Source organism: Galleria mellonella, unplaced genomic scaffold, assembly GCF_026898425.1.
Source record: "Galleria mellonella isolate WM207_F2 unplaced genomic scaffold, CSIRO_AGI_GalMel_v1 utg172, whole genome shotgun sequence".
Classification (NCBI taxonomy): Eukaryota; Metazoa; Arthropoda; class Insecta; order Lepidoptera; family Pyralidae; genus Galleria; species Galleria mellonella.
Genome location: NW_026442015.1, coordinates 4,743,649 through 4,770,982, shown reverse-complemented (window position 1 = coordinate 4,770,982; position 27,334 = coordinate 4,743,649). Strand labels below are relative to the sequence as shown.

Below are 27,334 nucleotides of genomic sequence, written 5' to 3'. Positions count from 1 at the left end.
CAGTGATTGGGCGCCGCTATTCCGCGTTTTATTCATGGTCAATACTGAAGAGTTCGAATTCAACACTTTCGAATTCGATACTTTCATTTATTTATTTATTTTGAGAAAAAACAATCTCCTTTCCCCTTAAGGAGCTTCTTCAATGACCTTCATGGACTTGGAATGTGTATGCGAAAAGGTCGGTCAATTTGCTCCTACATACATGAATGTTTCAAATGTCGCTCGTTCTTAGCTTATTATATATATATATATATATATATATATATATATATATATATATATATATATATATATATACGCATTTAATCTGGAAACATTATGCGATACTTAAATCAATAATTGTGTACCGATTTTAATTATTCATTGCAGTCTATAAAGTTTACTTCCCTGTGAATGTCGTAGTTATTTTGCGAAATTTTAAGCCTTTTTTGTTGAATGAAATCTTAGACAAAATCTTAATAGTTAAGACATTTCATTGTAATGAATCCAGTATAATGCGCATAAAACAAAATGTTTGTCCTACCGGCTTAAATGGCATTATGGATACAATAGTATCGATATAGAAAACTGTGTTCAATATCCACAAGTCACGTTATAATATATAACAGTAACAACTCAGGAGCATGGTAACCACAGAGATATTGTCATTGTACTGTTTATAGAAATAATTACTCAGGGCGTGATCATTAAAATGATAAACCACAGTATTCATATTACTTATTTTGGCTTACTTTTATCGTTGCACCAATGCAGGTACGTAATATTCATGGCTGTATACAAGTATAATTATTGCTCTTATAGAAAGAGATATCAATTTTGAACACAAATCTTACTTAGATATGTCACAAACGACATGTTTCGTAGACACCTTAAAAATGTAGTGGTTCGTGGATCCTTTTTTTATAAGTGTGAAAGTGATTTTGTTACCATTTGGCGTACGATGAAATTTGGTATAGGTACATGTACTATATAGGTGAGAAGGACCTAGGTTAATTTTGTTCCTGGTCAGTGATATTTCAGTCAGACGAAGGTAGTTGCAGATAAAAGCTAATCTTAAACATCATGATACAATCACTTATTAAAACGTTTAATTAAAACTTACACTCTTATTCGTAAAAATGTAAAATCTCTCATTAAACTATTGTAGCTATTGATCTGATGTTTTTACTATTGAAGGGTCCCGTGATTGATCACGATCTTACCTGATGGAAGGCGATGTTGTGTTTTGTCCTTTTCTTTTGGACTAATTTCTCAATATAAATGACAGTGACATAACAATATAATAATAATTATTATATTATAATACTGTAATATTAAATAATAATAATTACTAATAAGTGGAACAAAGTAAACATTATAGTAAGGTGGAACCAATAAACGAACACTTGAGTGGCTGCAAACACTATTCCGTATGTTATCACTGAAGCCAGACAATGACGTCAGAAAAGGGAGAGGTTCTCGATTCGGTTATACTTTTTATATTCATGACTCCGTCAATTTTAAACCAAGTCAATTTCAAACTTCTAAATTAGTGCTATATAACGTTTATCGAAATCGGTTCAGGAGTTTAATTTTGAGGTTAAAACTGATTTTGTTACAACTGAAATTAGTTTTTGTTTTTGTGGAACACAATCGTAAATTATAGATATAAACGAGAATTGATTCATATTAATTAAAACTAAATCGTTTCGCATATTTTTCCATTTAATAATTAATTTTTAAAGATATGGGATTTCACCGTACAGATGAACGATGCCCTAATTATTTATTCATTTACAAACATTTATGAACATTACTGACGAACGAATGAACGGTGTGGTCTCGGCATAGAATAAGCCAGCCCTTCCTTTCCCGTGAGTGTCGTCAGAGGCGACTATGGGGAGGCGAGGGGGGGCAACAGTGTCTCTCGTAAAACATCTCCAAAGCCTAACTGCGGTTACCAATCCGCCTGCCAAGCATGGCAACTACTGGCAAAACCCCCCAAGGGAGGAGGCTTATGTTCAGCCGTGAACAGTTAAAGGCTGATAGGATGGGAATAAACGGTACCATTTTAGCGCCTTTTTTTTAATTTCCTTTCTTTTTTTTATTTCTTTACAGATCGTAATATATACTTTACCATCAATCCTAATTCGACCAACTATAATTTTACATGTTATTACTTGGAAGGAGAGAATGCTAATATCGTAATTGATTTTTCTGATTTTTATATTAACTATGCATGGTAAGTGACATTGTTCTAATAGTGTTTTAATTTGCAAGACATTTTAAAGCATACAGTCCGTCGGATGGTAAATGATTTCTTTTATAATGGATATAAATGGAATGGTAATGCCGCACGCGCTATCGGTATACACTGGCGGGTCACCAGTGAGGGATAATAGATGAAGATGAAGCAGGTCAGCCGGTTTCTTGTGATGGATTTATCAAAAAATAACTAGGATGCGTTACGGTAGAGCCGCGTGGAGATCTATCTAATGAGGTATGTTCTAGCAATGAGACCGTTAGACCCCATCACTAACAACTCCTTAATTTCCCCGCCCCCTTCTTATAACTTATAAAAAAATTTCAACACGATGCAATATTGTTACGAATAAATTGAATGTTTTTTTCTTTTTATACCACTGAGGTGGCAAACAAGCATACGGCCCACCTGATGTTAAGTGGTTACCGTAGCCTATGAACACCTGCAATACCAGAGGTATTACGCATGCGTTGCCGACCCTGAAGAAACCTTTTTACCCCCCTTTTGAAAAACCTCATGCCGTAGTCTCTTGGGAAAACCTCGGCAGGGAGCTCATTCCACAACCTTAGTGCTCGTGGGAGGAAACATCTCTGAAACCGCGCAGTACGCGAGCATTGAGACTTTAGGACATGAGGATGAACTCCCTGTCGATGACAAGCCGTACGATGGTAGAAAGTGGCTGTGGGCATCATATTGAACAATTCCTCTGAGCACAATCCATTGTACAAGCGGTAGAACACGCAAAGTGAGGCAAAATCTCTCCTAAGACTTAAAGGTTCGACACCGCTTGAAGTGGTAATAGTGGGCGCGTGGGTCGCGGCTTCAAAATATTTCTCAAAAATTTCTGTTATAATAATATGTAGGCCTAAAATTTAGGTTATAGTTATATATATATATATATATATATATATATATATATATATATATATATATATATATATATATATATATATATATATATATATATATATATATAGTTAGAGCATCGTTTCAAAAACGGGTCATTTTGTCAAATTAGTCTCGCTTTTTTGTCAGTGTTTTATACACTTACGCATTCAATGTATTTTGACTTGTTATTTAAAAATTAAAATTAATGTTTACGCATTAAAAAGATGCATAATTTATGAGACAAAATATATATAGAAGTTTTAAAGGAATCACTCATAACTGTTGGTCACGCAAAATTGTGTGAAAAACTTGACCCAATTTTTACACATTCTATCATTCTATCTAAATAATCTACGATCTAAAACTATTTCAAATTTAAAATTGACAGCATTAGTAGGTGCCGGGCGGATAAAGTCGCACCATAAGGTTTCCTTAGTGTCATATTGATATGCAGCCTCAAAAGCACACAATTACACAACTGACAATAGTCTTGTTTTTCAGGTTGAATAAAATATTAATAAACCAAACTAATATTGATCACTCTCATAAGAGAATTTCTATTCCATTGGTAAGTGTACGTAGTCTTCTACTTTACATTACACTTTATACAGACATTTCTTTAGCCTAACCCTTAAAGTTCAAACAAAAATATTATACAGTACACTCGATAGTTGAATTACTTATATGTATTACGGTCATTCTATGTTCATATATATTTATTCATAACTAGCTAACCACAGACAATTTGTGTTTGACTAATGTTACCATTGTATGAATATTGATAAATATTGACATCTAAATATATGCGATACTAACGTCACTCAATTGTTTTGCCTTCAGAGAGGTTCCCTCTCCACTAACACTTGAACTTTATGGTATCGTATTACAGTTCAAATTCACTTTTAAGTATTATTACGAAACGTTTGTTTGGGAGTATAAAAAAGTATTATTTTAGACGTTTTCAGCCATCTTCGTACTTCAAGGAATATTCTAAAAAAGAGTTAGCGAAATCAGTTCAGCTGTTCTCGAGATTTGCGCTTAGCAACACATTCAGCGATATATGTGTTTTTTATATATGGTTATTATTTTTTGTACATATTTTTAGTTACTAATTACAGAGTTATCATCATATTACATAATCATATCAATCAATCATATCAATCATAGTAATGACCTCTGCCATCTATTTGATGATGATAACAACGTCCAAGTAATCTGTTATGCTGATGACGCTGCAATAATTTGCACACAAGAAAATTGGATTTCTGTATTTTCTGCAGCTAACTCGGCCATGAAGATTGTATCAAATTGGTTGGGAGCAATCCTACTTACTTTAAACACAAATCAAAGTATGCAAAATCTAAGTATGTTTGTTTTCACAACACCAAAGCTTCTAGTCCCCCTACGTCATTATCCTTGATTATCCATAGATATTCATGTGATGATAACAAAATGTGCAGTTGTGATTTCCTTGATAGGGTTGATGAAGTGAAATATTTGGGATTAATCTTGGATCAAAAGTTGACTTTTGCTTCTCATATACAAGTGCTTTCTAAACGTATACGAAAACTTATACATGTTATGAAGCTTTTGCGCAACGGCGCGAGCAAGAATGTTTTATTATTTGTATACAAAAGCATAGCTCAATCACTATTGATGTACTGCATCACAGCGTGGGGCGGTGCATCAAAATCTTATATGATTGCACTTGAAAGGGCACAAAGATCTGTCTTAAAAGTAATGTTTAGGAAACCAATTCGTTTTCCCACCTATCTCTTGTATCAGGAGGCTGCTGTTCTGACAGTGCGTCAACTTTATATACTTAAAGTAGTAATGATGCACCACACCTCTCCTCTCCTCCCGCAAAAATCTTCGGACCAGAGAAGGCGTAAAATAATCATCCCTCGCATTAATACTGCATTCACAAAGCGCTTTAGTTATTATTCGTGCCCATTTATATATAAAAAACTCAATAATCTTAAAGACCGATTTGTGTTTCTTAGTGAGGCCAATGGCCAAACTTCACGCAGTGTCAATAATCTCCGTCTCAAATTTCCAACTCACTCCACTTCCTTTTATTCCAATTCCTTTACTGTACAGGCAGTTCGCCTGTGGAACTCACTACCTACCTCTATTCGGTGCGCTCAATCTCTCGTTAGTTTCAAAACCTCTGTTAAAGCCCATTATCTCTCCCTTTAAGTAACTATTTTTTCCTATGTTCTATCTTCATCTTCCAGTGTCACTCTCTCCTGTTGTATGTGTACTTTTAAGTTTGTGTATGTTTATGTATGTATTTGTTTATGTATATATATGTATATACATATATATGTATATATCTTTGTATATATTTGTTTATATATAATAGTACTAATATAATAGTGCGCCACCTACCCTTTATTTTTCTTTGTTTTCTCAATGTTCTCTACCCAAAGGTTGTCTGGAAGAGATTGCTTAGCGATAAGGCCGCCTTTTGTATCATTTCTTATTACAGTTAAATGTGTTTACTATTTTATAAATGGTGCAATAAAGTGTACATAAATAAAAATAATCTCTGCAAACTGGATGGTCTTAACAATGCGGAAGCTAAACATAGGATACAAGGATATTTACAAAATTTTGATTACAATGCCACAGAATTAATATTATATACCATTTATTGATATTTGTATATAGTAGTGTATGCCTTCCAACCTTAAGGAAATAAACAACAACATGGAAGATAATGATATTATGTATTTAAATAAAGTTATAAATGAAAACCAACACAGAAAAGGAAAAACTGAAGAATACATAATTAAAAACGAAGATATAAATAGAAACTTAAATAAAAGAGATATTTTTTTCAATGTGTGCACATACAATGTGAGATCATTAGTCACTAACGAAAGACAATTGGAATTTGATCAAATTCTCGATAAATTTAAATGGGACATAATTGGCTTAGCAGAAGTTAAAAAAGAGGGAAAACACATAATGAAAGAGAAAAATATATATTCACTTATAGTGGACAAAAAACTGGTAAAAATGGCGTGGATTTTATTATAAAAAAAAATATCTAAAAAAATATATTCTGGATATTATACATATTTCAGACAGAATTATACGATTAGACATCAATCTTAATAATAAAGAAATTAATATAATACAATGTTATGCCCCTACTGAGAGATCAAAAGAGGAAGATATCGAATATTTTTACCAAAAGTTACGAGATGTGTTAGAAAGTACAGGCAAAAATTTGATAGTAATGGGAGATTTTAACGCTAATTTTAACGAAAAAAACGTTATGAGAATTTGGAACTATGGGAAAAGAAACGAAAGGGGACAATTACTAGTCGATTTTTGTTTTGAAAACAGAATGTCCATTATGAATACATATTTTAGAAAAAACGAGAAGAGATGGTGGACTTGGATCTCACCTGATTGTAAGACAAAAATGAAATAGATTTCATATTGACTAAAAATAGAAAACTGGTACAAGACATACAAGTAATAAATACGACTTTTCCTGCCGATCACAGACTTGTCAGAGCGAAACTTACATTGGCTAAAAGAGAAATATCCCGGAAGCATATTAGAAATAAAACATCTGATTTTAATAGTATGCAACACTCACTAAAAATATATATTTACATTAGAAATAGAATCATATAAATATGATGGAATACAGAAATCTTATCATAATCTAATAAATAAAATAAAATCTTCAAGTCATAAAATATCAACAGAAAAAAATAAGAATAAAAAAATATTAATAAATACATATATTAATAAACTAATAAAAGAAAGAAATATACTAAAGAATAAAGAGAATAAAAGTAGAGCAGAGAAACAGAAATTAACAGCACTTTAAAGACTAGTCAGAAAGCAATTAAAACTAAGCATAAAAAAAATAGATATAAAATAATTGAAGAAGAATTAAATAAAAGTGCTTCGATAAAAAGGGCATATAGAAGATTAAACAAAGAAAAAGTATGGGTCCCTGGACTTAAAAAACAAAATAATAATAAAACAAATAGAGAAGAACTATTGAAAATTGCTACAAATTTTTATGGTAAACTATATCAAGATGATAAACAACAACAGACTACTACAAATACAATGAAGAGTCAAGGATATGAAAATGTGCCACCCTTTTTGGAAACAGAAATACGCTGGACAATTAAACGTTTAAAATCTATGAAAAGCCCTGGTAATGACAGAATAACAAATGAAATAATAAAATCTTTAATTGATCCCCTGACACCACATTTAACTAAATTATTTAATGAAATCCTATTGTTGAATGAAATTCCAGAAGCTTGGTATACATCCATCATAACTTTGCTTTATAAAAAAGGAGATCCGGCAAACATAGAAAACTACAGACCGATCAACTTGCAACAGACTATCTATAAATTTTTACAACTATATTGCTAGGTAGAATAACAAAATCATTGGAAAGAAACCAACCAAGGGAACAAGCTGGATTTAGAGCTAGTTATTCCACAATCGATCATATCTTTACATTGACTCAACTAATAGAAAAATATACAGAATACGGAAAAGAGCTGTACGTCGTTTTTGTTGATTATTCAAAAGCATTCGATTCAATTTTACATGAACCCCTGTGGAAAGCATATCAATTCATTCAATATTTCAATATAGCTTTCTTCTACACCTTGTATTAGTACAAGGTGTAGAAGAAAGCTATATTGAAATATTGAAGACAATATATAAAAATTGTAAGGCTATAGTAAAATTGGAACGTGAAGGAAAACCATTTGACATAAAAATAGGAGTACGACAGGACAGGAGACCCCATTTCACCCAAACTCTTTATCGCGTTAGTAGAATATATATTTAAGGAATTACATTGGGAGAACATGGGGATTAATATCAATGGTGAATATTTAAATCATTTGCGTTTTGCTGATGATATTGTGCTGATTTCTGAAAACTATAAAGATGTCGAATACATGCTCAACACTTTAAATAAAGAGAGTCAAAGATGTGGCTTGAAAATGAACTCTTCGAAGACTTTTGCTATGACCAATAGTAAAAAAATACCTCTTATTGTGGAGACACGAAGTATTGATTATGTGGAAGAGTACTTATATCTAGGGATAAACATATCCTTTACAGCTCCGACCAACACAGAAGTAAAACGCAGAATTAAAAAAGCTTGGTGTAGGTACTGGTCTTTAAGGGAAATCTTTAAATCAACGTTACCTGTTACATTGAAAAAGAAGGCAATGGACACAATAATTCTCCCAACATTGATGTATGCATGTCAGAGTTGGGCATTGACCAAAGATTCCTTAAATAAAGTTCAAGTGTTCCAAAGAGCAGCAGAAAGAAGCATGATAGGACTAAATCTTAAAGATAGAAAGAGAAATAAGGATATAAGGAAAATTACACAGGTTATCGATGCTGCTGAGCTAGTTTGTAGACTAAAATGGAGGTGGGCAGGACACTTAGCAAGGACAATAGATGGTCGATGGAGCGAAAAAATTTTGTATTGGTATCCACGAAATAAAACAAGACCACGCGGAAGACCTAAGACGCGATGGAGTGATGACATTGTTGATGTGGCAGGCCCTACTTGGACGAGACTCCCAAAGGACAGAAACATGTCGAAAAGGTTGGAAGAGGCCTATATCCTTAAATGGATACCCAAGTAAAGGAAAAGATATAATAATAATATAAAAAAAAATGAATAATTTTTTATAAGTTTATTTTATTAAGAAAATAATTATTATTGAATGAAATTGCATGTAATATTTTTCTTTTCTTTTCTTTATAATGGGAAATAAAAGGCTTTTTTATTTATTTTATTTTAGTGTATGTCTTTAGTATATTTAATTATATGTATTTGTTTATGTATTATGCGCATGTTTTCACGAAGCACTTCATTCTAACTTATTGCTTTCGTAAAACTGGCTTAGTATTTTAATTTAATTTATATTTGTAAATCACAGTGTCTTGGCAATCTCTTATGGACTCCCGCGATACAGGTTCGCCTAGTGCGGGGTCCAATGTACTCGCTGTTGTAAATTTTTTGTATTTAATAAATAAATAAATAAATAAATATATATATATATATATATATATATATATATATATATATATATATATATATATATTAGCCGTTAACTGTCCACTGCTGAACATAGGCTTCCCCCTATTGGGGTGGTTTGCCTGTAGTTGCCACGCTTGCCAGGGGGGTCGGCAATCGCAGTTAGGCTTTGATTATGTTTTAAGAGGAACGCGGCTGTCCATCGCTCGACCATAAGTTCCTAAGGTCCCTTAGTCGCATTGTATTGCTGTCAATAGTATTTGTCTTAATATTTATGCATATATATATATATATATATATATATATATATATATATATATATATATATATATATATATATATATATATATATATATATATATATATATATATATATACCGGCGGAGCATCAGTGAGAGATAATGGGTGAGGATGAAAGCACGACCGTTGATCGTATACAGACACGTATCGTGATGAATTTATCAAGAATTCAACACGGTGGTTTCCATTAATCCCTCGTGTGTAAAAGAACGCTGTCTATAGTATTTATTTATTTATTTAACTCTTTATTGCACCATAAATAAATATATACAATGACAAGTGAATAATTCAAGTGAAATACAGTAACATAAATACAGATTGAAATATACACATAAAGGTACAAAAGGCGGTCTTATCGCTAGAGCAATCTTTTACAGACAACCTTTAGTTAAAGGAGAACAGATAGAAAAGGGCAGGTGGCGCAAGAATGAATTAATAATTTTCGTGCATAAAATAGTATGAAATACTTTAAAATAAACTTATTTTGATTATTTTTACAGACTACTGGAAAAGAAAATACAACAAATAAATGGATTTTGAAATTGTATACTAATAAAAATCAATTCAATCTAACAAATGACAAGATAATATTTGAACTTTACAATGGTTTTTATTACCGTAGCTCTATTAGTAACGTCCAATTAAAAGTTCTGAGTAAGTGTTTCCTAAGCCTGAGAAAGCCAAAATTAAGGTCTATCTGTTTATCAACCGACTTTGGCAAGTATACGTATGAGTCTACTGGGAACGGCTTATCCAGAGCCAGGGGACTCCAGATATCTTAAACTGCCGTATATAATTTTTTTTTATGGGTGAAAATGGAATGGTAACCCTTCCTGCGTTAACGGAATATGCTGCCGGAGCACCAGTAAAGTATGATCGATGAGACTGAAAACAGGCTAGTTAGCCCATCATGATGAATTAATTAATTTATTTATTTCTTTAACTCTTTATTGCACGATAAATAAAAATATACAATGACAAGTTAATAATTCAAGTGAAATACAGTAACATAAATACAGATTGAAAATAATACACATAAAGGTACAAAAGGCGGTCTTATCGCTAGGGCAATCCCTCAAACAGCGATTGCATCAAAATTGACTTAGCAGTTTGGTTTTTAAATCACTATAACTGGTTTTCCACGATTGAGACCGATTTTTTTTTGTGGGGGAAAAATAGATGAAAGTAGACCAATAAAACCAATAACGTCTGCATTGTCTGACAAGTAAAAAAAGGAATTATTAAAAATGATTATTTGAAAATGGCGGCCATAGTAAATTAAAACATTGACCAGTTGACAAAGTTATACATTACTAAATTTTTCAAATAATTAAAATATTACTTTTGAAGTTTTCAAAGATTTTTTTACATTAAAATCCATAATTTTAACGTCCTCGCGGTCTGCCTGGAAACAATAGTGCTGAATTCAAAATGTATTCATCACGATAGGCTAAACTAACTAATCCTACCGTTCATATACAACGGTCTCGATGGTCCAACAGTTTAATTTTTTTTAATACCACTCCAGTGGTAAACAAGCATACAGCTCATCTCATAGTGAGCGGTTACCGCAGCCTATGAACGCCTGTCGCCGGTTCGATACCCGCACAATACAAACGTTTGTGCAACAAGCTCTGCTAAGTTTGGAGCTAGATTACACTGTGTGAAGTGTCCAAGCTTAAGGAAAATAATAACAAGCTAAATTCTGCAGCCTCTCCGGCGTCAATCAGTACATAAAGTGTCGTATTTGCTAAGAGTAAACTAATTCATGTATTCTATTTCAGCCAGCTCTATTCCAAGCCATATCCTTGACCTTCCTACACAACATGACACCTAGTATTTCCTTTATCTATCCCAATATATCTTTATCTATCTCTCGGCCTTTCCCTACCTCTTTTGCCGTCTATTTCTCTCTTTAAAAAATCATCATGTCGTGTGAGGTGGTCCAGTATTTTGCCTAGAAGAGGCTCTCTGTTTTCATTAATGTTTTTTTCTCATTCACCCTTTTCATGCTATTAATAAGATGAAAATAACAATTTTAGAGTTTCCTACGGTGACGATCAATGACACCTCGCTGGATCTGACAGTGGTAGAGGATCATGATCCATATCGAATAAACATAAAATCCGAATACGAGCACAGGCCTGGCGACATTTTGAAAATCGTATGCGAATATAAGAGCGATAATTTGTCTCAGAGTCATTGGGAGTACTGCAACAACATAAGTAAGTGTGGTATTGGATTATATACACTCGAGAGCAATGAATGCGGGTCACATAAAGAAATCTATAAATTTTGGCAACAGAATGCTAGCTTAATAAAATAAACTGCGTTTAATAGACAATATAATACTCCTTAAATGAAACTAATAAAATTTATAAGTTACTACATCTTATTTATTAAATATTACATAAAGAAAAAAACTGCTGATCTCGCCTTAGAACAAAAATAGGAAACATGACATTTTCGTATAACAATATGGTTTTTTTGAAATTTAATACTTTGTATTGCCTTCTTGTGGTTAAATTACTGCGTTTACGCGGTTTAGCATGCTGCACACCAAGTTTCTTACACGATTTTGTTAAATATTCTCCCATTCTAGTGTTAGCTACTATAGACGTATCAATAATGTTAAAACCAAATAAATGATTATCTATTCCTCTGTGAGAGCAACTTTGAGCTCACGAAGCGTGATTGGGGGAGGGTTTCGTTGTTTTACGCATCTCCCTAGCTCGTGCTATGCATGCTCAATCGGGTTGTTATTCGGGCTGCGTGCTGGCCACTCAATACGAATAATGTTCATCTCTTGTAAGTAGTCATTCACAATGAAACCTGTATGAGGTCGTGCATTGTCATGCATAAAAATAGCATTTTCACCCAAATTGAACATAAAAGGCCCAACGTGTTCATTAAGGATTTCTTCCAGATATCTTACGCTAGTCAAAGAGCCGTTTTCTATGAACACTAGTTCTGTGCGACTGTCCGATGAAATTTCGGCCCACACAACTACAGACCCACCACCGTAGGCTACTTTTTCTTCTATGCATGCTTGCTTAAATCTTTCCCCTGGTCTTCTATACGCTCTGTGTCTTCCATCGTGCTTGAAAAGTATAAATTTTGATTTGTCGGAGAACATAACTTTCGACCAATCTTCAACAGTCCCATTTAAATGGTTCTGGGCATATCTTAGTCTTGAAATACGATTACCACGCTCCAGTTTAGGACCATTTACAGGTCTAAGTGATTTCAAGTTAGTTTCAGCAAGTCGTCGTCTTACTGTCCATGCGCTGGGGTTACTTCCTCCGAGGCATCGAAACTGATTTGTAAGTTCAGTTCCTGTGAGAAAGCGATTACGAAACATGGTGTTCACCGAGTATAGATATTCTCGTGCTGTAGTATACCTAGTTCTGCCTGTTCCTGGTCTATGTAGGTTAGACCCAGTTTTCTTGTAACGTCCGAGAACTCTTTGTACTGTTGACACAGTCAGTCAACAGTCCTGGCTGTATCGCACTGACTCCGGGCGGTTTGCGTTGTGTTGCAGCATTGTGAGGATTCTGGTGCATTCTTCAGTTGTAAGCGATATAATTACAGGTTGTATAATAGATATTGAATACTATCAATATGATTAATATACCCACTTAAATGACTAGACTAGACTAGAAATTAAAGCAAAATCAAATGCAGTAATTTTGTAGTTCCATCTTCGAGTCTCCCTTTTTTAAATTTGATTTTTTAAACCATAACCTTGCAGTAACTAAGAAGTTTTAATACCTTAATTTATGGAGTATTTAATTGTCTACCAAACACAATTTATTTCATTAAGCTAGCATTCTTATTTCCCGAGATTTATAGGTTTTTTTAAGTGACCCGGATTCATTGCTCTCGAGTGTAAATAAAGCATCGAATAACAAAAACAGATCAACATATAGTCAGCTAAAATGATGTTTGGCTAACAAAATTTTGGCCCATTTTTTTAATAGAAACAATTACCCACCATTTTTAAAGAGTTGCAAATAATTTGATTAAAAAAATTCCAGACCAAGTCGACTTTTTTATTTAAATCAGAACTATTTCTTCTGATACTATATATCGGGTGTCTCTGTCCCTTTAGTGTTTTTGCTGTGAAACAATTGTATTTGCATGGTTGTGTTTCAGTTTCAAAGGTAGAGTATGGGGTACAGAGACATAACACATTAATCTTCAGGAATTATTTTAATAATAGTAGTAGAGTTCAGTAGTGAAATTCTAATATAGTATAAAGTTACCGGCTACTTTTTCTTGCGAAAAACTTATAGGGGCATAGGGAGAGGGAGGGTTATTTTATTGCATTGTCCGATTTATTTCAAATTTTGTAAAATTATTGTTAACGATTCATAATTAAAGTATACGTATTTCAAAGGGGATAAGTTTCATTTTATATTATTTTATTTCTACCTATACCAAGAATTAGATTTTCTGAAAAAAAATCAATATTTTTTTACAACATAGGGGGCAAACGAGCATGCGGCTCACTTGATGGTAAGTGACTACCGCCGCCCATGATCCACAACACCAGCAGCATTGCAGGTGTGCTGCCGGCCTTTTAAAAAGGTATATACTCTTTTCTTGAAGGTTATATTGTCGTATCGGTTCGGAAATACTGCTGCTGAAAGTTAATTCCAAAGAATGGTTGTGCGTGGAAGAAAGTGCCTTGAAAAACGCACGGTGGAAGACCGCCACTCGTCCAGATGATTGGGATGAAACTTAAGTTTGTGGCGGGTTGTACGGTAGTGAAAATCAGCAGCAGGTATCAAACCGAACAATTCCTCAGAACATTCCCCATGATAAATTCGGCACAGAGATGCAACATCTCTGCGCAATTTCAATGGGTCAAGTCGGACAGTAAGGCGTTGACTATCAATAATTCGAGCTGTCCGACTTTGAATGCGGTCTAACGAAAGGAGTTGGTACTTTGGCGCTCCTGTCCATAGGTGAGAACAGTATTCCATATGCGGCCTGACTTGAGCTTTATATAATTTCAGGCGGTGTTCTGGCATAAAAAATACAGTCTCACCCTATTAAACACTCCTAACTTTTTTGGAAGCTATCTTAGCCTTCTCCTCCAGATGACCGCAAAACTGGATGTCGCAAGATATATCAACGCCCAGAATTCCTAGACTCGACTTTTTATCAAGGGAAGTGCCCTGAAAATGAGGAGATACGACAAACGGCGTCTGTTTTGCGGTGAACGTGCAGACTTGTGTCTTCTTAGGCTTAAATTGGACAAGATTTTGTTCACCCCAGATCGAAACTTGATGGAGTGATGTTTCTATTTCAGACACAAATCTGTTCCGGCACTCATCGGTATGTGCCCGCGAGATTTTTGCATGACCGGTATATAATGCATCTCCTGTACTGTCGTCTGCATAGCAATGAATATCACTGATCTGTAACATATCATTGATATGCAGAAAAACAGAGTCGGAGATAGTACACAGCCTTGCGGAACACCAGCATTCACAGGTTTTAAATCAGAGCATGCTCCGTCGACTACGACCTTAATGCTACGTTCCTTGAGAAAGCTGGCGACCCAAATGCACAATCTCGCAGGCAACACAAAACGAAAGTAGCTTTGAAAGCAGCGCTCTATGCCACACCCGATCAAAGGCTTTCGCAATATCCAGACTAACAGCTAAGGCCTCTCCCTTACTCTCGATTGCCACTGCCCATCAGTGTGTTAAGTAAGCTAAAAGATCACCGGCCGAAGTCCCTGTCGAAAGCCGTTTGGCGATCACAGATCAGTTGGTGCTCTTCTAGGTATCAGAGCAGTTGACGGTTAATGATGGATTCCATAACCTTCGAGAATAAGGAAGTGATAGCTATGGGCCTATAGTTAGCTGGATCTGAGCGATCTCCCTTTTTAGGGATCGGATGTACCAGAGCAGTCTTCCAAAACTTTGGGACTATGCCCGATGAGTAGCAGAGCCGAAAAAGACGCGTAAGAACCGGAGCCAACTCTGGTGCGCACGTCCTAAGCACAATTGGAGGAATACCATCGAGCCCATTCGACTTATGGATTTCAAGGGAGAAAAGTGCTCTACGCACTGAGCTATGCGTGAATTTAATGTCAGGCATAGAGCTCTTACAACATGGGATGGTCGGTGGTAGCTTCTCCCCGTCATCCAATGTCGAGTTTGACGCAAAGATGGATCCACGCGTATTAACGCGGGTAAAAGCCACTAAAGTTTATTTTAGTAGACCTTTTAAGATATATTTGATATCTTAACAGATCTACTAAAATAAACTACCACCAATACTTATTTAATTCTTCTAGGTTCATGTAGCAAACGAACGAAATCGGAGCAAACGGAATCGAAGCAAAAGCATACAATAACGAGATCTGTAGATAACCGATCACGTATATCTTGCATCTACGAAGAAAGTAAAGTTATAATAACTGTAACTGTAAAGTTTTCCGAGAAGAAATTAAAGGGTAAGATCTTTATACATGATTGTGTAGTTTTACTCATCTTTGATCGTTTGTTTACCGATCGATGATAGCTAAATTTTGAAGGCGCTCAAATTTGTTCAGTGACTTCTCAGTCTCAAAACAAACATCGTTATGGTCCAAATAAAAAGCGGGATAGATTGAGCCAACATGATTTTGGTTCTTATAGGAAGGAAATACTAAAGTTGTTTGAGCGAATAAAATGAGAAATGCTAATCCCTAATTTCGTTTGAGAAGTTACTGTCCATGACGTAGTCTAAGTATTAAATTAGGTTTTAACTATATGTTAAAGATTCAAGATTCAAGATATATTTATTTGTAAAACATGCGTATAAATACATGCAGATGTTGACAATATAATAACGTTTGACATGTTTAGCCTGTACGGCATACAAAAGTATGTGGTTACACAAATAGTTCACATTATACATCAAGTCCATTTTATACCATTAATCGTCATCACATTACAATTTTCAAATACATTTAAATAAATAATAATTGTCAGTCAAAATTAAAAGAACGATGTCACAATGATGTTAATAAATATAAATAAATATTCGTTTTGTCAGATTTTATCATTAAAGAATTCACATACATTGTAATAACATTTATCAATTAAGAATTTTTTTAATTTATACTTAAATACATTAGTTGGTGCATCCTTTATAGATTTTGGTATTTTATTATAGATTTTTGGTGCCATACATAATATACTATCGTGCATAAGTTTTGTACTAGATTTTTTTAGATATAACTTATCATTATCACTTCGATTGCGTTTAACAATTTCTGAAAGTCGTGGAAATGAATTCTTATTAGTTTTAACAAATACACACACTTCAAATATGTACAATGAAGGTACTGTCAATATAATATATTGTTTGAAATACGGCATACAACTATCAGTAATTTTAAGATTAAACATGGCTCTTATGCACCTTTTTTGAGCTTTAAATACAAATTCTTTCTTCGTTGAATTTCCCCAAAATATTATGCCATACCGTAAATTTGAAGCAGTAATACCATGATACGCTGTAATGAGCGCTGATTCATTTACTATAGGAGACAATTTATTTAAAGCATAAGCCGAAGATGTACATTATGGCAACCCTATTTAGTTTTCGCCTGTTCTTGGCGAATAATTTGTATTAGCACAAATCCATTTACAAATTATTTTATTTGTACAGAACTCTGTGTATGGTAGTCAGTCAGTTAGGCACAAAACTATATGTCATAGGTACCTATTATCCTGCTCATTATCAAATTGTTATTAGTTTTCCTCACTGTACATACAGTTAGTTGGTGTCATTTAAAATAAGTAATAAGTATCAATTTAACAATGAGAAGAATATGTTTAATATTAATGTGGTGTAAATTGAATATAATAATAATACATCCAAATGTTGTAATGGCCTCTAATCCAAGTAAGTTATATAGACAATAAAGAAGCCGTCGTATATTTTTTTTTATCAACAACTTCATAATATTATATTCTTTGGAGGACTTCTATTATTTTCTTATAAATAAATATGTATATATTGTTAAATATATATTTCTTATGTTCCTTACTTTTAATAAATATGACTCCGTCATTTATAAACCATTATTTCGAAAAAAGAATATAAATCTCGATTTCAATTTTTAATTAACTGAAAGGATATATATATGTACTTTCAGTTTGGATCCATTGAAAATCGAATCAACAGTAAGTTATTAATGTTGCTACATTTGCAGTTGGTATTTTATCTTTTTTATGGGACAAAATCTATTATCTTCGTTGTATTTTGTTAATTTACTTTACCATATATATATATAACTTAAATAGAACTTACTGTATTATACATAAAATATACTCATTTACAATGTTTGAGTGAAGTTATCATTTCATTATCACCTTTGAAAGTGTGTGTGTGTGTGTGCGTGGCGTGTGCGTTGCGTAACGCCTTAACAAACGCGCGCGTGCGCGTGCGTGTGTGTGTGTGTGTGTGTGTGTGTGTGTGTGTGTGTGTGTGTGTGTGTGTGTGTGTGTGTGTGTGTATTTTGATTTAAAAACAAACTATGTAATTTTGTATAAATGTATATCTATCAGATAAAAAAAGATTTTTAAATTAGGTTTATAAATAACGGAGTTTATAAGATAACGAAAAAAATTCAATCACATTTTATATCAAAACATCATTTTATTTAATCGACATACAAACTCAACGTAATCTTGATAAATCTCACCAGGTATAAAAAAAGGTAATACAGCAAACTTTGCTAATATAATGTTACAGATAAAGAGAACAGAATCACTTGTCAGTATAAAGATCAAAATATAAAAACATACAATATTAAATTTATTCCGAGAGTTCACATCAAAACAATTTTACATACAAACATAAATGGAAGATGATGATTATATATTCTTTATTGTTAATGTAATGCATTTATAAATGTTGTGAGCGTTTTATCTCTGACAAGATCTCTTCCAGTCAAACCAATACAGTGGAAAAGCATGTCGTTAAGTATGATGACATACGATATAAGTTCAGATGAATTATATTTTTGTTTTTAATGTTCGAAACTTCAGTAAGATTATTATTACATACCTGACAATAAATTTAATAAATAGATTTTGCATATATCTTTATTACAAAATCCTTTATTATATAGATAGAGCATCGTTTTGTGTTCATTACGACTAATATGATCATTGGCCAACTTTTAACAAAACAAGACGCTCTAAATTGCTGTTATTCTACTATAATGATATAGATCTTTTTTTAACATACATACTTAATTAAAATGGTGGAATTAACAACGAAAACTTATGTCTATTCTCATATACAAATCAAAGTATTCAGTAAAGACTTCTCTTTACGAATCATTATGTATGTTGTATCTTTTATATTATTCAGTTTGACCGCACAGTATTATCTCTCCCTTATTACGAGTAATAAATGTACATTATGGCAACCCTATTTAGTTTTCGCCTGTTCTTGGCGAATAATTTGTATTAGCACAAATCCATTTACAAATTATTTTATTTGTACAGAACTCTGTGTATGGTAGTCAGTCAGTTAGGCACAAAACTATAATAAACCTTATTTATCAAATTGTTATTAGTTTTCCGTTTTTTGGTGTCATTTAAAATATATAAGTCTCAATTTAACAATGAGAAGAATATCGAATATTAATGTGGTGTAACTCAATATAATAATAACCTAAGCATTCTAATCCAAGAAAATATATCTGATATTTTTCACCGCTTCATGAATGCAACTTATGTTCATCTAGGTCATTTATAAACCGATTTCAATTTTTAATAACGAATATATATATGTAAATAGAGCATCGAATCAAAAAACGTTATTAATGTTGCTACATTTTTGACAGCTAATTGTCAATCTTTTTTATGGGACAAAATCTATTATCTTCGTTGTATTTTGTTTTACTGTATAACTTAAATAGAACTTACTGTATTATACATAAAATATCAATGTTTGAGTAAGTTATCATTTCATTATCAATAGTTTGTTTCTTGACATAACATTTAATTTTGTAATAAAATGAATGTTTACGCATTAAAAAGATCCAAGCCCGTAAACCATAAACAACTTGAAAATCTATAAGGTAATACAGCAAACTTTATTTAGAATTACAGATGACGGTCAATGGAGAGTCACATCAAAACAATTTTACATACAACTACATGGAAGATGATGATAATACGGTTAATGTAACATGCGTTTTAGCTAAATCTCCTGAAAGTATGATGACATACGATATTCAGATGATAGAAGGTTTTGGAAACTTCAGTAAGTATTATTGACATACCTATAGTACATATATCTTTATTACAAACCTTTTATACGTTTTATACGTGCCCAACGGTAACGAGCTCTATTGCTGTTATTCTGATGTCTTTTTTTATACTGCTATGGTGGAATACGAGCATACGGCCCATCTGATGGTAAAAGAGTTTAACGTAGCCTGTGGACACCTGTAACAACAGGGATGTCGCGCGTGTTGCGAATCTTAATAAACCTTATTACGCCGTTTTTTAAGAATATATAGTCTCTAGGGAAACCCTCGATAGGGAACTCATTCTATAACCTAAGCATTCGTGAAAGAAAACATATCTGAAACCGCGCTGAATGCAACCATCTAGGCTATAAACTTACATACGAATACATTATGTAAATAGAGCATCGAGTCTAAAAAACGGGCCAACTTTTTGACAGCTAATTGTCAAATTAGCTGACTTGTTTTTTTTTTTGTTAGTATTCTATATACTTGCGCATACAATGTATCTTGACATAACATTTAATGAATAAAATGAGTGTTTACGCATTAAAAAGATGCAGAAATTATAAGGCAAAATAAATATAGAAATTATAAAAAAATCACTCATAACTATTTATGATGCAAAATGGTATAAAATTTTAACCCGTTTTTCTTGAAGCATTTGTATGGAGACACTTTATCTATATATAATGTAAGGCTATAAAATATGGGAGTGAACTCTCTGTCGATGGCTAGCTGTTGCTGTGTTCTCGGAAGGAGGTTCCTCTGATAGTAATAATAAAATTATTTAAAAGAGCAACACGCAAGTTTCTTGCTCGTTCTTCTTGTGATGAGACAGCTTTCCGAACGAGCTGTAGATCAAAAAAAATTTTATGACTATTCAAAAGTGCTTCAATGTAAGTTTATTTGAATAAATGATTTTCTATTCTATTCTATTCTATCTAAAGTAAGTGAATCTGTTCGTTTGTTACCTCTTAACTCATTAATGGCTTAACCAATCTCTATGAAAATTGGAATACAGGTACGGGGTATGGGATGGAAATGGATATAAGTTACTTTATATCCCGGTCACAAATTAGGTTGTAAATATGTACAATATTTAATTGTACCTTTTATATTTTTCACAGGTACCATCAATAGTAGTATATCTACATTAAACCGTAATTTCAAATTGGGCATAAACCACAATGGTACCAATATCAGGTGCATTTTAATAGATCACGACAACAAAGAAGAAATTGCTACAATATTTATGACACTAAATATTACTACTCCAAATAAAAATAAGGGTAAAGTATATTTATACCTATTTAATATTTTTGTTTGTATTTGCATGGTTATGTTTCAGTTTGTGGGTTGATTGAGGGTGGGGCATCGTAATAAAATTACAATGTACAGAGGCATAACACTTTAGTTCTCAGGAATGACAGCGCATAAAGGGTATCATAGACTAGACAGTATATTCTATAACGTCCGTGTTAACAACGCAAGCATGCCTTCGACATATTTTGTTTTTAAATTTGAATAATGAGCGCAAATGTGCCAGTATCAATTGATTTTTTTAACATTGGTAAATACCTACTTGGTAAACTAATAAAAAATAAAATTATAGCTACTCACTCTGTGTAATTTTTTTAATATCTACATCCATGTTATTTGGAAGTACAAAGATACATATATTAAGTCTGTTCGGATTCGTTTGTTAAAGAATTGAATTAATCACAAAATTTAATTCCAACAGTAACCCAGAAACCGGCTACCAGTAAAGACACATCGAGCGAACTAATAGAAACTTCCTCTGAATTGTCAAAAAATAATGAACCAAATTCAGCCCAAAATGGTAAATGCATTATATATAACATACTCTTATATTGACAAAAACAGAAAATAAATTTATGCAACCAGAATAACACAATAAAATAATAAAATATTCATAGTGTTATACAACTATATATTTATAATATGCCTCTGTCGTATATATCGATACCGACAGATATCGTGGAAAACAATTTGAAGGTGTGAAATTATCAAATTCGATTAATTGGTTGCATAGATTCCATATAAACTTCTTTTGTACGAAATAACACCGTCCTGGTGAACTTGCTACCATAGACCAACTGATTTGGCTTCATCCTCCTTCATTATCCTATCCTCACTGGTAGCCTGCTAGCCTCATCCAATAACGCCGGCGGGGTTATTATTCCGCTTAAAAAATCTATTTAGACCCTGTCAATGTTGCTATTTCAAAAAATGAGGTTTAAGTCCAAACCTAACAACATTCTATTCCGAAATCTTTGCTCCAAACAACCATAACCCCTACAGCCTATATAATTATCTATGGTACATTGTTTGTTTTAGGTCAATTATGGCTCTGGATTCTGATCATTTGTGCGTGTGTGATCCTCATTTTCATTACTCTATCAATAATCAAGGCCATAAAGAAATACTTCCGTACACTGGTAAATATAATATTATTATTAATATATATAATATATCGCCGTGTCGGTCCCGGCATAGAATGGGCCCCTACCTTTCCCGCGGGTGTCGTAAGAGGCGACTATGGGAGAGCAAGGGATGGACAGCAGCGTACCTCTTAAAACATCTATAAAAGCCTATCTGCGGTTACCAACCCGCCTGTCAAGCGTGGCAACTACTGACGAAAACCCCCCTAGAGGGAAGGCTTATGTCCAGCAGTGAAAAATAAATTGCTGAAATAATAATACACAACACCGCCAAAAATCGAAATTGTTAGGTGTCCTTTTAAACTGATTTTTTTTTTCTTAAAAAAATATTGGTCGCAAATAGGATTACCATCTGTCCGGATAAAGCCAGACATTTTTCACTTCTAGTCTAGAAAAATTGGACGATGTCCAATCGATGACCAATCTGGCTTTCATTAGTCTCACACCACACACACTTCGCCCTTCGAGTGAGATATTCTTGTCAATTTTTTTTTAATCCTTAACGTCTGGCCTTGGGACCTAAAAGTCATATTTTTTTAACTGGCAAATAAGTCTGGCTGTTTGATTTTTAGAAAAGGCAATACTAGTCGCAAAACAACAAATATTGTACTTCCTACAATAACATCTAGTTTACCAAAAAGCGATTTTCGATTTTTACACAAATATAAAAAAAAAAACTCCAAATTAATACAATTTCAATCATCTTTATCTAATCACTTTGTATCGACCTCTAGTACTTTTTTATTCATGTTCTTACACTAATATTGTAAATGTAAAAGAGACTTAAGACTATACACTTACTATATAAGACGTGAAAAGATATAGCCTTTTATCCCCGTCAATGAACATAACCCGGTTACGCGGATGAAGTCGTGGTATAATGGTTATAATGTCATAAATATCTTGTCAATTTATAGCGGCAGTCCAACACAGAGTATGAAAACCTAACATCGCAGAATACACAACCTTTTCCAAATTCTTCAACACTTGAAGCCACGTATTGCAGCCCAGCTGACCTAAAAAGTTCGGGCTCTGAAAACATATATGCACAACCATATAAACCAAAAAATCCCGAGGATTTATACTCGATTCCAATACCAAAGAGTAAAAGAAAGAATCCCCCCGCCGAAAGCCTATACGCCGAATTGGCCTTCCACAATAAAAATGACCAAATCGATTCGAGAAACCTTGGAAGAAATGAGAAAGAGCCCGAGTATGCGTGCATAAAGAAAGCTCCAAATGCTAATGATAAACAGAAGCAAGCGTCTAGCACGGACTACACGAATGTATTTGAAAAAGATAGATACGTCAATAGTAAGGATCAAGAATATGTTGAGCCTAGTTATTATGAAGTGGGACATCGATAAAATATATGACTCTAATATATATATATATATATATATATATATATATATATATATATATATATATATATATATATATATATATATATATATAAATAACGTAAGTAAAATCAATAAGGCTTTGATGTATACATATATATTGGGTTTCTCTAGTTTTGTTTAATGGATAATAAAGGAATAGTATCCGTGCTTGCACTGTCGTTGCAGCAGGCAGGACACCAGTGAAGAGTAATATAGTTGAGGGTGAAACAAGTATTCAATCACGATGGTTTCCAGTGCGAAACCTCGAGACTGTCTACCTGATTAGGTATGTGGCTAGCTATGGGGCCTCCAGTCCTCGTTACTAACAATTCCCTTCCCTCCGGATTCCTCTGGTTAGATATTAACAGTGGCCATATCAATCAGATATATACTTATGTATTCATTTCGATCACGTTCTTCATTTCAGTATATATTATTATATAACCAATTGTTATCCATTATTGGTGCAATATGTAGATATTATAATAATAATACTGATATTCTTATAGAAAACAATTCATTTGTATAATTCCATTTAAAGTTATATTATAAAACACACCCCAAATTACTACAGACCGACTTACAGTAAATGTCAGATATAAGTCTGCATACGAGGGTCAAACTGAAAGTCCTGATTTTCTAAATCAAGAAGTGATTAAATTAGCAAGTTTTTACCTTTATTTTATCATTTAGAAATAGTGTCCATTCACATCAATACATCGCTGCATCCGATAGAACCACTGAGAAAAACATTTTGCCCACTCGTCCTTAGGGATCTCTTCGACGGCCTTCTGATACGTAGCCACAGATTTCTCGGCGTCCATAAAACGTTTTCCTCGAAGTTTTTCTTTTATTTTTCGAAATAAATAAAAATCGCAAAATCGGAGCTGTAAGGTGGATGACCCAGTAGTTCTACGTCTGAGGTCGCCAAATAATCGATCGTTTGCCTGCCGATGTGCGACGAAGCATTGTCGTGTTGAAGGAAGATTCTACTGCGAGGTCATATCTCACGCACTTTTTCCAAAACACGTGGCAAACAATTGTTACTGTACCACTCTGCAGTAACTGTTTTTCGATGCTCTAAAACAATTGTCGCGTAATGGCCTGTCCTTCCAAAGAACGGGGCCACCATCTTTTTTCCCACGTTTCGACCTCTCTTCACTTTAGATGGGAACTCCTCGAAATGAAACACCCACTGAGCTGACTGTCTTTTAGTTTCGGGATCATAACAGTAAATCCAGCTTTCGTCTCCCGTAACTATGTCAAACACAGAATTTAAATCACCTCCGTTAAATCTTTCATGCATTTCACGGCATCAATCAACACGACGGAGTTTTTGAGCCTCGGTCAAATTATGAGGTATCCATCGGGTACAAAGCTTCTTGACCGCCAAAGGATTTTGTACACTTCATTCGTACCAATCCCTAAGCTTGCCCGAATCTGCTGATAGGTCACTCTTTTATCAGTCTCTATCATACGCTACACAACACTGATGTTATCTTCAGTCGTCGCCGTAGAATACCGTCCCTCACGGTGAGATTAGTGAGACCACGTTTAAACACATTAAACCAGTTGTAAACAGTGGCACGAGACGGGGCTTCATCGTGAAAGGCCAATCGTAGTCTATCATAACTTTCTTGTTGACTTAGATGACATCGTAAGTCATAAAAAATCATCGCACGAAAATTTTCTCGTTCATTATAACGTTACACAGACTATTTTCAATTTGCCGCCAAACCGTAAAACAAAAGACAAGCGAATAAATTATATACTCGGTATTATTCGTAAAGAGTTCCATTTTCAAAATTTTAACAATTTTTTTATTATATTGCTTTTAAGTAGCCAGTTCTAAAAAATTTCAGTATAGCCTTCGTATAAACGCTTTGTCAAAAACAGTTCAACTTTTTTTATTCATATGTGCGTGAATAAAATTACCAGAATGTATAGTCATTAATCAGTAGTACCTAGTCCTGCTATAAGTTCTGTTACAAATGAAAATGTATTTTTTTATGAAGTAATGTAATATTACTAAAATTTATACTTTACGTATTTATTAAAGTTTCAACAAAAAAAAAATAAAAAAAAAAATTTATTCGAAATGGCCACCTTTGACTTTTATATAGGCCTTTAATCTGTCTGGCTACGCATCTATGGACTTACGCACTGTTGCCAGGAAAAAATTGCCAATGCTTGCTCCAAAGATCTTTCAAGAGACTCAATGTTGTCGTGTCGTTTAGAGCAGGCCATGTCCTCTAAAACTGACCATAATTTGAAGTCTAAAGGGTTGAAGCCTAGGCTAGATGAAGGCCAGCCTTCAGCTCTTATAAAGTCCAGAACGTTGGTTTAAAGCCAGGCTTGGGTAGTTTGTACCTTGTGACCAGGTGCAGAGTCCTTCTGGAAAGTCCACGATATGTTTTTAAAAAGTGTATTGCTAAGAGGTTTCACAACATGATCCAAGACTGTATTTTGATACACTGGCTGAAGTTTTCAGTCCTTTTTCACAAAAATGTAGTTTTGTGACTCCTTAATAAGACACGTCCCACCAAACCATCACTGACACAAGATGATGACCACGTTGTATTTTTATGACCACTTGAGCACTTTCTTTAGAATTGTGAGCGTACACTTCATCATTTTGCTTATTGTAGTGTTTTTCAATCGTAAAAATATTTGCCTTTCACCTACATATCGCGATGGAAGGCGTTTTGATTGATCCGCTCTCTTTAATTGTAAAAATTGATTTATGGCATGACCTGTATATTGACAATAAGCACCGAGCTTCAGGTCTTGTTTTATATTACGCGATAGAGTCCTAGCGGGAATTTTCATTTCTGGCGATAAGATTTTTGCTTCCTAATGAAGTTTCGACGAATTCTGGCTTTAACAGCATTAACAGCCTTTGTAGTTCTAACAACACGCGGCCGCCCCGTTTTTTTCTGGTCTTCAACAGAGTAAGTGTTGTTGTATCTATTGATAGTACGATATACGAACATACGGCTGATACCAAGCTTTTGGAGTGTCTGGAATATGACCGACAGCTCCATACCCACTTTGTGCAAGGCGATCACTGCAAACCTATTTTCTTTAACACCTCAATCCGTTTTGTAATTTGATAATGAACACGAAAAATATGTGAAATAGCGCGAAATGAAAACTTTTTAAAATAATAAACGTATTTTAAATTCAAAACAATTAAAAAGTTGATAAAAAGAAAAGTTTTTATGTAACAGTATTTATGGCCAGATTAGTTATAATCGTGTAATCAGTGAACGATTACTATAATTAATATCTAAAAATATATTTTAAAATATAAAACTCACACTAGGCACTGATCTAAAGAATTTTAATCGAATTACTGTCAACACCGAAACCTAATAAACTTTACGAGTATATTGTTAACAAAGAAGTCAGCCAAAGAGTCATTTGGCTAACTGAATTTTGACTTAACACTAGATAATCAATATGGATGTATAAAATATATGTTTCTGCTTGATTTCATAGTTAGCTTTATTATTTTCATTTACTTAAATTCTACTTTATTGTTAAGTTTATTCCTTTTTTACTTATGTACTTACTCATTGTATTCTTAGAATAATGTTTATTATTGTTAGTAATCACATTTACCAATTACCAGCTTAAGTATAATCTTATCTTTTATCTTTGTTATCAATTATAAATTATCATTACAATAAAACATAAGACAAATACCGTAAAATAAAATAA

The 27,334-nt window shown here is 33.4% G+C and overlaps 1 protein-coding gene across 1 annotated transcript; it reads left to right on the top strand.

Annotated features, from left to right (window-relative positions):
- Positions 1–736: 736 nt before the first annotated feature.
- Positions 737–27,334, top strand: LOC113514221 (uncharacterized). Its single transcript, XM_026898238.3, has 11 exons — positions 737–753; positions 2,098–2,221; positions 3,632–3,698; positions 9,989–10,142; positions 11,531–11,713; positions 15,802–15,960; positions 19,614–19,775; positions 20,892–21,053; positions 21,506–21,604; positions 22,123–22,223; positions 23,144–27,334. The coding sequence occupies exons 7-11, from the start codon at positions 19,622–19,624 to the stop codon at positions 23,591–23,593; spliced, it is 966 nt and encodes a 321-aa protein (XP_026754039.2). The 5' UTR covers positions 737–753; positions 2,098–2,221; positions 3,632–3,698; positions 9,989–10,142; positions 11,531–11,713; positions 15,802–15,960; positions 19,614–19,621; the 3' UTR covers positions 23,594–27,334.

Bases quoted from the DNA above. Each gene is read 5' to 3' on its own strand.
- LOC113514221 (XM_026898238.3), top strand. From the start codon at position 19,622: ATGACGGTCAATGGAGAGTCACATCAAAACAATTTTACATACAACTAC. The intron at 21,054-21,505 runs GTAAAGTATATT...TAATTCCAACAG, and splicing joins TACTCCAAATAAAAATAAGG to TAACCCAGAAACCGGCTACC. The intron at 21,605-22,122 runs GTAAATGCATTA...TGTTTGTTTTAG, and splicing joins ACCAAATTCAGCCCAAAATG to GTCAATTATGGCTCTGGATT.